At 40.8% G+C, this 11,572-nt stretch overlaps 1 protein-coding gene across 1 annotated transcript in view; it reads right to left on the bottom strand.

Moving 5' to 3' along the window:
- GNPTAB (N-acetylglucosamine-1-phosphate transferase subunits alpha and beta) overlaps nt 1–11,572 on the bottom strand; it is a 112,321-nt gene that overhangs the window by 39,930 nt on the left and 60,819 nt on the right. The window contains exons 6-10 of the mRNA XM_007958305.2: nt 11,016–11,080; nt 10,607–10,741; nt 2,664–2,825; nt 1,669–1,848; nt 1,275–1,445 (exon numbers count right to left, since the gene is read on the bottom strand). Coding sequence (XP_007956496.1) covers nt 1,275–1,445; nt 1,669–1,848; nt 2,664–2,825; nt 10,607–10,741; nt 11,016–11,080 — 713 coding nt within the window. The remainder of the gene's footprint in view (nt 1–1,274; nt 1,446–1,668; nt 1,849–2,663; nt 2,826–10,606; nt 10,742–11,015; nt 11,081–11,572) is intronic.

The raw sequence follows: 11,572 nt of genomic DNA on the forward strand, positions 1-11,572 counted from the left end.
ATGCTTCTGCATGCTCCATCTACTTGCTTTTTTTTAAAATTCATCTAATTTTCTTCATCTAACTTTTCTTCATAAGTACAAAGTCTGTTTGTTCAAATCTGTCTTGGACGAAGTGCAGCCAGAATGCCCTGCAGAAGTGAGAATGGTGAGACTTCGTCTCTCGTCCTTTGGTCATGCTGTCAGGAGGGACCAGACCCTGGAGAAGGATGTCATGCGTGGTAAAGCAGAGGGCCAGGGAGAGAGAGGAGCTCTCAATGAGATGGTGGACACAGTGCTTAAGCAGAGTAATGGCTGGATGGGACAGGACCAGGAGTGTTTCATTCTGTTCTGTGGTCACAGGATCACTGAGTCTGAGTCAACTCAATGGCAGCTAACACCAGGTTCTTCAAAACTGATTTCCATTCAGATGGGAACTCTTCCCTAACCCTGCCTGATTCACACCTCCTGTGTGTCTCACTCCCTAGCATCCAAGCACACCTGTCAGCACTGAAATCATTGTACACAGTCACGGGTCGTGTATCTGTCTCCTGTTAAGCCACAAGCTCACCCTGCAGCCCTACAACCTAGCAGAGATGGCAATGGCACAGGTGAATGGGAGAATGAGCAGAGCAGGGCGGCATAAACAACAGGAAAAAACAGCTCTGTGCTGTTAGCATTTATAGTTCCAGAGATGCATAAACTACAAGCTTATGGTGATGCGTCTAACTTATTACTCAATCCTTCCAACACTGCTGGCGAATTTTCTTACTTTCCCCATTAGGCAGACAGGAAATGCAGGCACTCAGAGGCCAAGCCACTGGCCAGAGCTGGGAAGTGGTGAAGCTAGTATCTGCCTTAAGCAGCTGGCCCCTCCTCTCTGCTCTTAACCACTTCTCCACCCTGTCTCTCAAACAAAACCAGAGAAGACTGGCTGCCTAAAATGAAATGTCATCCATGTCTTTAAACACTCAACTGAGCTACCCTCCTCTCAGCCATTTTGGCTGACCTCCTACCTGTGATTTTGTGTTCCATAGTGATTTTGTTTCTTCTGCTGGTGTTGCAGAAAATTTAGAGGGTCAGGGAAGAACGGGTTCTGGGTGTCTGAGAATGCAGGGACACAAACTTCCTCACAGTTTTCTTACTCCTTAGTTATTAACTCTCCTGAGCTAAGGACTAAAAAACACTTATTTGATCAAATTTGACTAGAGCATTTATAAGACACTGATTTCCTGATTTTCCTTTTATAACTTCTAAGTGCTTTCCAAGCTAGGCATCCCTTCCTCTTAGATACTCACCTTTTGACCTTTGGAGTGGCTATAAAAATCATCTGGCCAGACATCCTTCCCAAACATGACATCATCATTTAGGTAAATAAACTTCTGTGACAGCCCTTCAATGCGATGAATGTGACTTTCAATAGCAGGTGAACTAAAGGTAGGCAAATGGCTCAAATTTTGAAAAACGTCCTTTTAATAGAGGGAAAAAAAATGAGAGAGAGAGAGAGAGGTGAATGAGAGGTTGTTCTGGTTTGGCTTGGTTTTGGAAGGAAGGAAGGGAAGAGAAAGGAAGAATTAAAGAAAGTAGAAATGGATGCAAGGAGGGGACAGGAAGTGAAACCATGGATACCCCTGAACTGCAACAGAAGATCAGACAAGAAAAACAGCCTTGCACATGTGGAAGGGTGTATACCTGATGTGTTACTATTGTAACTCGAGGATTATCTAGATTCAGCCAAGATGGGATCTGCCCATTGGTGACAATGAAAATATTCCGAACCCACGGTGCATGCCTCTCAATAGATCGCAAGGAGTATCTCAGCTCTTCATTATCTTCAAAACGGCTGGCAGACACATCTTCATCCTGCTTAGACTGAGAGAAACATCCAGGACATTAATCAGTCACACACCCCTTATGTCAAACCTCCTCTTCTGCCTCTTTCCCTCAGCCCTCTCTCTTCTCAGACCTTCCTGGCAGATGTCTGACTTGCTGCTGAGAAAATCCACAGAGGAACAGACATCCATGTAACAGTTCCTACGTGTACGTTTCAGTAACAATGATACTGATCACAATCTTCAACTTGTACTTTTACAGACTGAGTCCTATTTTTATACATTACAAAAAATGCAAAGGACTCAGCATATTTTTTTTAAAAAAAATGCTCAAAAACACAGCATTTCTTTAACATATTACAGAAAAGATTTTTGGATTAATGTAATTCTGTATCACTGCAGTTACAGGTGGTCCCTGATTTACAGCATATTCGAGTTGTAAGGGGCTACACTTAGGATTGCCCTTGTTTTTTGGTGCATCTTATTGAAAGTAATCTGTGTGACGTATAATATTAAAATTTAGTTCTAAGTGTATATATAATGTTTCCAACCCCCAAAGACAAAGATTGGATTTATAGACACTTATAATAAAACACAGTAATAATAAAAACTAAAAAAATAAAGACAAAAAAGAGGTATTCTACTTATGTTAGTAATGACCTACGACGGAGTTGGGATGGAACCCCATCGTGAGCCGGGGACTACCTGTGATATGAGCAGCTAGAAAATCAGGAGAGTTCTACTCAACTCACCTTTCTACAAATATTCTTCCCCTCATCATCCAATGCCTTACAAATCTTTAACATTCTAAACATTCAATTTGGATTTTAAAAAAAGAATCTCTGTACCCCTTACCTGGCTGATGGCACCCAGGTCCCACAATAAATACGCGGGGCTTATGGTCAGTTCCTTTCCATCGATTGTCATGTTCTTCTTGGTTTGTTTATTCAGTTCTTGGAAACCCTTGGGGTTATTTAATTTTAAAAGTGCTACACTTGCCTCTGAATACAACTGCAACTACAAAGTAACAAGAGGGTTACAAGGTGAAAACCTGAGCCTCTAGGAAGAGAAAAAAACAAAAAACAAACCCACTGTTGTCAATTCCAACTCACTGTGATCCCCCATGTGGCAGAGCAGAACCGCTCCACGTGGTTTGCTTGGCTATGTTTTTGTTATGTGCCGTCCAGTCGGATCCGACTCATAGCCACCCCTCCTTGGGTTTCCGAGGAGGCATCACTACACAAGTAGATTGCCCAACCTTCCTTCCGAGGAGTGGCTGGTGGGTTTGAACCGCCAGACTTCTGGTTAGCAGTCAAGTGCGTTAGGCACTACGCCACCAGAGCTCCTTTCTTAGCCATCTTTATGAAAACAGACTGCCAGGCGTTTCTTCCATGGCGCCACTGGGTGGCTCCAAACCACCAACTTTCAGGTTAGTAGTTGAGTACAAACTACACGCACCACCCAAGACCTCAAGGAGGTAACACTTTAAATTCCCCAGTTTGATCTTTAATCTTTAAATGAGTATCTATATAAATATAAATGATGTGAATATATTACATTCCTTACATATAATAAATTCATATATATATATATATTTGAAATGGCACGACAGTATCATCAGAAAAAGAAGACCTAAACCCTAAACAGGCCAGACACATTACACAAATGAGTGAAATAGATCAGGCATAAAAAATTCAAGAGAGATGAGGTGAGTGGGGGATACAGGTTGGCAAACCGGAGGAGACCTCAGGTGCCATCAGGTGCCATCTGAAGGTTGCAGCCAGTACTCTGTGTTGCCAAGGGCTGTCAGACCAGAAAGCTTGCCCTAGGTGCCAGATCTCCCGATAGGTCAAACTCCCAGACTATTAAATGCAATCTCCCAATTTTGCAATGCTGGCTTAAATATTTTTAAGTTCCATGCATTCAAACACATGTCTGGCCACCAGCTTGTGATCTTTGTCCTGGAGTAATAGCCATCTACTGGCACTGGGAAGAATATCCTGCAGTGGAACTTCACTGGAATAGTGGAGACCAGCTGGCACCTCAGAAGAGAGTCTTTGATGAGGTGTGTGAAGTGTTTCCATAGGAAAACCACCTTTTTGGGCAAACCTTCAGAGCAGTCAGAAATCTGAGGGGAATCATAAACATCAACAAGTCTTACAATTAGGCTTCCTCACCATTTTTTACCTGTTTTATGTTCTAGATATTACATCTTATAATTTCCAATTAAAAGAGGCTTTCAGAGCTCAAAAAAGGAGAAGGTTAAAAACCACTAATCTAGGACAGCAAGACCTTTCTGCTTCACTGGTTCCTCTAACAAAGCCCATGGCCTTCTTTCTTTATAAAACAGAACACAAATTATTACGAGCTCATTCTGAGCTCTCACATTTGCTGTTGAGTTGATTCACTGACTCATGGCAATCTCACGTGCATCAGAGTAGAACTGTGCTCCATGGGGTTTTCAGTTCTTTAATTTTCAGAAGGAGATCGCTAGGCCTTTCTTCCAAGGCACCTCTGTAAATTATTAACACCTTGCACCGTCCAGGGACTTATATTTGCAGCACGACCACACGTAGCTCATTTTCCAAGTAGTCTTTCTTAGTTTATGTAGACCAAAATAACTGGAGGTTAGAGTTTAAGTTTCGTTTCTACCTTTTCTCCTTATTATGCAGGGTATTTCCTCTCACCACAGATCGTGTGTGTGTGTGTGTGTGTACCGTCTTCCTGACTGATTCCTTTCTTTCACTTTGAAAGCATCCACTAACAACAGCTCTCCATGCTGCTGCCGTCCTGCCTCCTCATGTGTGAGGAGAGGAGAGGCAGGCCAAGCAGGGTGACTAGGAGCCTATCGGGGGCTAATCAAGTCCACTGTCTGCCTCCAGCCTCCCATATCCCTTCCCTCCCTTCTACAGCGGCTCACACATCAACTCTGTGGACTTCCTGGAGTAGGAGAAAGAAGAAAAACAAAAACAAAAACCCTATCTTAGGAAATAAATAATATAGTACTTTAATATTCTAAAATTTAATTTTAAGTTTACTGACATAATACTTTTACTACCCAAATTTCATCTACCTAAACTACCTTAATAATGAAAAGAAAAACTACTTTGAAACTTCTCAGACATTTAAAAATTTCATGGATTTTTTATATTATTTAAGAAAATTTAAAATCTAGAAAAAGATCTGAGACTAGTGTATTTTTGAGATGTGGTAACATGCTCGACCTTAATCTTTGATTTCCAACTCACAGCTAAGATCATTTACTGCAGGACATTGATATATGACAGCATTTGTTCTTTAGGCACTGTTCATTAAAGAGAACCAACTTCACAGAAGCTACACACATATACACACATGCTAAAAGTGCAACACATTACAGTCAAAAATCAACAAAGTTGAGTTGTCTTTACACATTTATGTTTCCACCTGATAATATATAGTAACACTTTCATTTCAATTTCTAGCACTGAGTATATACTAAGTGCCAGACTCTGCCCAAGGTGGTGAGTAAGGGCCAGAGCTGAAGAGTCAAACCCAGATAGATCTCCATGGCTCTAAAGCTGGTGTGCTCATGCACTAGAACACTTGATATTACAGAGCTGGCTTGTGACAGGGACTGAGATGGATGACAGCCAGTAAGTGGGCAATCACACAACTACCAGTACACTGTGGTGGGTGCTAAGACAGAGGCAGGCAGCACACTCACCAAGTGGGTGGTCAAGGAAGACTTGCTGGAGCATGAGTTAGCTGAGTTGAGCACCAGAAGTAAGAATCTGGCCATGCTAGTACCGAGGAACATGACCTCAGCAGTGGTGTGCTATGTGTTCAAGGCGAGAGAGAGACACCCCAGTGTGTTTAGAATGGTAAGTGAGGATGTCACCAGCCAAGATTTGAATGAAGAAATGACAAAGACTGGCTGAGGAGCAAAGCAGGGCCAGGCCTCCAAAGGCTCTGGTGGGCCACTTTTCACACTCTCCTACTGACAGGCTCCTGGGCTATTACATAAAAGACTATTTAACGACGACTGAATTGGTAAGGATTTCCATTTTAAAACAAAACACAATTCTAGCCCAATACTATCATTAAGGTATAAATAAAATAAATCAATACCTCTGAACTCCTGAGAGTTGAAGAAAAGACAATTAAGTGACAAAGAGGAAAGTAGATTAAGATGTTCTAGAAATTCTGAAAGAACTTTCAAATCTTGATCAAAGATTTAGATAATCATAACACTTTTTAACCGCCTCTGCAGGTCATTTCATAACCTGCCACTTTATAACTTGTCATTTCATAAGTTTTCTCTGACTAGAGGTGTGACTCAACCTATTCTTACACTAGCAGCCCTTCTGAAGGCTGGTTTGCATAAATGCAACAAAGAGCAGAAGAAGTTTTCCTAAAGTAAGTAACTGAAAGAGAGATGAACGGTAAGATGTTTAGAGGAATATTTATATGTCTGAGAAAGATTTTTCTGCCACTGTAATCAACTAAATTATGAATGAAGATGGGGAAGAAGTACCCTCGGCTAACACTAGGTGCCACCACCAACCCTGGGTATCTTAATTGCTTTTGCCTGTGGAGAGAGAGCTAAGAGGTAGTGAGGAAGAATGGGTGTAGTATGTGCCCAGAACTGGAGTTCTTAGACTGGTACTTGTGGGGAACCACTTCTATAAATAGCTTTTTACTTTAAATTTAAATTATGAGTTTATCTAAATTTTTGAAATTCTAAGTTCCCAAAAGAAAGAAAAATCTCTGTAGACACCTAAAATCATAAACGGGCTGTGCTGGGCTAGCTAAAAGAGGTCAACTCAAGGTCAGAAACAGGAAAAACCTGCCATAAAGTAAAACTCCATGATGATTACATATCCAGATGTCCTCTGATATATGGCATGCCTTAATATCTGATTTCACAAGTGACTGACCCTGAAACTTTGCATGCGCTTTGATTCTCTCTCCTGAGAAACCAATATGAAAGGAATTTACAACAACCTCCAGGAGACTATGCTGCCCAACCCTAATACTCAAATTCTTAACAACTGACCACCTTGAGGATCCACACACTTCATTCTTGTCAAACAAATGCTGCAATGCTATGTCCAAATGTCACCAAGAAAATCTGCCTACATAACTTGCTTTCACTATCTCCGTTCCAAAGTGCCTTCCTGATACTTTGAACTTGAGGCTGCCAGATTCGAGTTGTATATACATGCAATAAAATGTTCTGTTACACTAATCTCTGGTGTTTCTCTGTGCGTTTACATTTCTGGTAACTCCTGGTACTAGAAGTAAGATCCCAAGTGGCTGACTGGCATCCCCCAGAGCTCTCATCAGACACTCAAGTGGTATCTGCAAAAGTCCTTTTGGCTCACTGTCTCCGTGGAGCATCTGGAGGTCATCTCGGTAAGCCCTCCTGGATCCTCAAGCTCTGTTCCTGATTGTGTCTTGGGCTTGAATCTAATATTTATTGTGAGTTTTGAGTTTGTGAGTTATTTTGTTGCACTTAAGACTGTCTTAAAATGACTCTGCCAAATCCAAGGAAGCAGGGGATTTCCTAGCAGAACATGGAGAAGAACTATGGGTACAGGTCTTGTTTGTATCTACATTTATGGTTTGAGCTCACTAACAATAGTATGTCAAATCAGTGGCCACTTTGGGGTACTTTCCAATTGGAAAAACTAGTATATGTAAGGCATATGGCACCAAAAACCAGACAGAAACAATGGGATGCTTATTTTGATTGATACTCTGAGGCTTCTAAATGTATTCAGGATTCTAAAAGGCCTCTTTGAAGACACTCCTTCAAAACTGACTGAAAGTAACCTTAGACTACTTAACAAAACGATTGCTTTACAAAAAAAGTGACCCTGAAAAGGTAACTCCCGGGAGGAAGTGAGAAGAGAGCTGTTACATTGTGGGGATTGCAATCAATGTCCTGAAACAAAATGTGTATGGAAAACGAACTTGCTCTGTAATTCACCCAAATTACAATCAAGGGGGGCAGGGGTGATCCTGATTTTTCTTCTCCCTTCTTTACCTGACTTTACCTCCTCACTATCATAAGCACTTGCATCTCTCTTAGATGCCCTTTGCTCACTCAAATTTCCCTTATATCCTAAAGCTTCCAGAGACCCTGTCCCCCTTGTGCCTTTTAAAATAAAATGCTGGGAAGAACAGAAAAACCAACCACCCGTCATTTCTTTTACTCCATGATCTAAAGCTGAGTTAAGGGCTGTAGCAAAGGAATTTCCTAATGCAGTGGACAACCAAGGAAATTCACAGAGAAATTTAGGGTATTAAGTCCACCAACAGGCCTCCATGGCATATGTCAGGTAACACACATTCTAGTGGGTTCACCCAAACTCCCCTGGCTTCCAGGAAAGGGTCCAGAATCCTCAACACAGCATATAAGACCTTGATCTATGTCCCTTCCCAATCCCATCCCCAGCAAAATCCCAGCCTGGGCTCAGTGCCCTTGGTTCCCTGGAAACACCATTTATGTTCAGACTCCAGCCCTTTGCTGGGGCTGTTCCTCTGCTTGGTATGTTCCCACTCCCTTTTCTGCTGAGAGAATGGCTGCTCTGCTTAAGCCCAAAGACAATGTGTCCTCTTTTGCAAAGCCTTCCTTGGCTCCCAGTAGACGTCAGGCCCAAATGTCTCACAGCACTTTGTATAAACTCCTACTTGGAACTGATCACACAGGGGAAAAAAAACCACAAAAAACCACACAACAGAAGTGCTTTTATTCACTCAGTTATCCCTAGCACAGCCCCTGGCACACAGGTGTTTCATAAACACTCACTAATTAAATCAACTGGGAAGCCAAATCGTAGGAAATTTTATCTCACAGTACGGATAACAAAACCAGGAGTAGAGCCTCAGGAAAGAAGGTCACTTGAAAAACGGACTCTAATGCGAACATACTTATCTGTCCTTCTTTCTCATTTTCTCCCCAGTCTCCAAAAATCATAAGCCCTAGTCCCTGAAGTCAATCACAGGTGATGGAATCATGAAAACAAATGGCAATGGATGCGATGGATGATTAGTTTGACCCTCTGAGGAGGTCCTGGCCCTCAAAAAGACAAGCCTGCGAATCCATATAAACCTCAACGGACTGGACAAAAAGTGAAAGGGGTATTAGCATGCACAGAGCCGCTTGGTGCTCCTTGTCTAATTCAAGGAACTACCCCACCCTACCTCTGCCTCCATAGTTCATACAATGTCACCCAAAATTATTTTACTCAAAGATCAAACACTGCTTGGGGTTGGCCTGCTTTGGTACACACCCGGCTACCAGCAGACACATCAAAAGCAGTCAGCAAGCAAAGAGATCTGGCATATTCAAACCTGAATGCAAAATGAACCTTCTTTCCTTTAGAAAAATTACTATGGTTGGAATTATATAAATAGAATCAAGAATTGTCATTTCAGCTACTAAAGTGCAGATACACAGGTGTCTAAAATTCTGGAACTACCAAGTAGGAAGCCAAGAAGCCAAATAAACACTGGCTAAAATGAATTCTAACCTATCATTTTATCTGCTCAAATCAGTATGGAAAACAACTCAGGGCAAGGAATGGTAGGGTATCTATTTTAAAATAAACACAGATTTAAAACAAATTCAACCCTAACCTAGTTGGGCACTATCAAGTTACAAATATGAAAGTAAGTTACAAATATGAAAAAAAAGAAAAGTATATAAATGTCACTCATACCACCACTGAATTACAATGCTAATATATTTCAAACTTCCAGAGGAAAACAAACAAGTTAAAGGGAACTGGGGCAGAGGTAGGGATAAAAAGGCATGGTCAAGACAGGAATTAAATACCAACGCTCCACCACTACCTCCTTTCTTCATCCTCCACATTCCAAACTGTTCCATGCTGTCCATTAGAGGAAGGAAGTAAGCCTCAGAGAGGGCTTCAAAACACACCAGTCAGGTCTCGAGTAAGTTAAGTCCAGTGGCAGAACTTAAAGAACATTTCTTTGTAGAATCAAGAAACAGAGCCTAACTGGTTTATGCCTAACTTAATGCTCTCTACTCTAAGAGAAAAGATACTCATGTTTTATGACCTGAATATCTCTGACGGAAGAACAGGCATCTTGACATAACATCAAGTAGAAAGTACAACTACATGGGCTGCACTTTTAATCCATTAAGCAAATGGCTCTGAAAACAGTAAGGGTACAGTGAAAAGGCATGTCACAGGCCAGCCTGCAATCCAAGATCAACCCAAACAATGGCACCACTGGACAAGCTTACAGAGTTAGTACGTGTAAACTCTACAAACATTAGTATCTCGATTAGCTATTAATGAATGACAGCTTACATCACGAAACTTTCCAAATATCTGCAGTTATGTTTAAGTGTATTCCCTTTATGAACGAAAACATTTTATAGATACATATGCTAGAGTAGGTGTATACTTACTATACATGATTTTCTTCCATCTTCTCTCCTTACATGCTTTCATTTCCTTATACTCTAAGTTACACGTCCACTGCTGTATCCCTAGCAGTTATAACAGCACCTAATACATAGGAATTCATTTGTTAAACAAATGAATACTGCACTTCTATCTGAGAAACCAGCAAACCAAGTAAGATTCTTAGAGTTTTGCTCAAAATGAGGCTCTCCTTTAAACACAGAGTTGCATTTATGACAACATACTGGGGTAGAATGGAGACTGTCTTTGTTTCTCATGATTGTCAGCTCTACTTGGAACAAAACAGGCACAAGAACAGGGTCACATATTAAATGAGATGAGTTTTATTAATTGCTCTAGTCATTACACTCTTACCAGTTTTATTTTAGAAGAAAGATTTTCTGGCAATTTCGTTTTTAGTTGATTTGTTTCCTTGAATGTCAGTGGAAATCCACTCAGGAAAGCTAAATCTTGTATTAGCACTAAGCCAGGGACTTCTTTATCTGTTGTCTGCAGTAAGAGAGGAAAATAACCACAACTCACTTTCCACATCATGTGGCTGGTGAAAACATACAGCTAGAAATACTAAGGATCAACTGTATTGCACAAGCCTCAAAATAAGAATGTCAGGATTACTTAAATCAACACTAAAATGGTCTTAGACAAAAAGTAAACACTGAAAAAACCTCTCAGAATATATCCAATATATAGTTATTATATAAGTTATCACTCATTCTTTTATACTTGTCTACTGCAAAATAAAATTAAATTTAAAATAACATACCAAGTAGCCCCTCCAAACTGTCTGTTTGCTATTTCCTTTAAACATTCCACCATGGGCATCTTCGACTACAAAATAAAATAATGACAAAACACAAAGGTAAATAATACAATAACAAGCATATTTTTAGTGGATTCTTAACTACAAGGTCTGGCAGGACATTGTATAAGGTAGTTTGAGAGATATTAAAGTAGTACAATACAGTTGGAGCAGACAAAATGAACATATGCAACAAAAGGGAAAGAACAAAAACGACACACAAATGAATGTTAAGCTTTGCAAAGACTGAGGGAGAGATTTGTGTGGGCAGCAGATACAGAGAATCCCTAGTGGCAGCAGCCGCATTTGGGCTGTATCTCAAGGAGGAGACGACAAAGCGATGGACAGCTCAGATGCAGGAACAAACACGGATGTCTGAGATGAGAAAACAGAGAAAGAATGGTTTGACTAGAGTATACACATACTCACACAGTCTCAAAGACAGCTAACAACATCTCATGTCATCCTCATGGAGAAAGCAGAGACAAATGGGTTCACTGAGATGGATTACAACCTAACCA

Source organism: Orycteropus afer, unplaced genomic scaffold (genome assembly GCF_000298275.1).
Source record: "Orycteropus afer afer isolate SDZICR_OR568_19922 unplaced genomic scaffold, OryAfe1.0 scaffold00918, whole genome shotgun sequence".
Lineage (NCBI taxonomy): Eukaryota > Metazoa > Chordata > Mammalia > Tubulidentata > Orycteropodidae > Orycteropus > Orycteropus afer.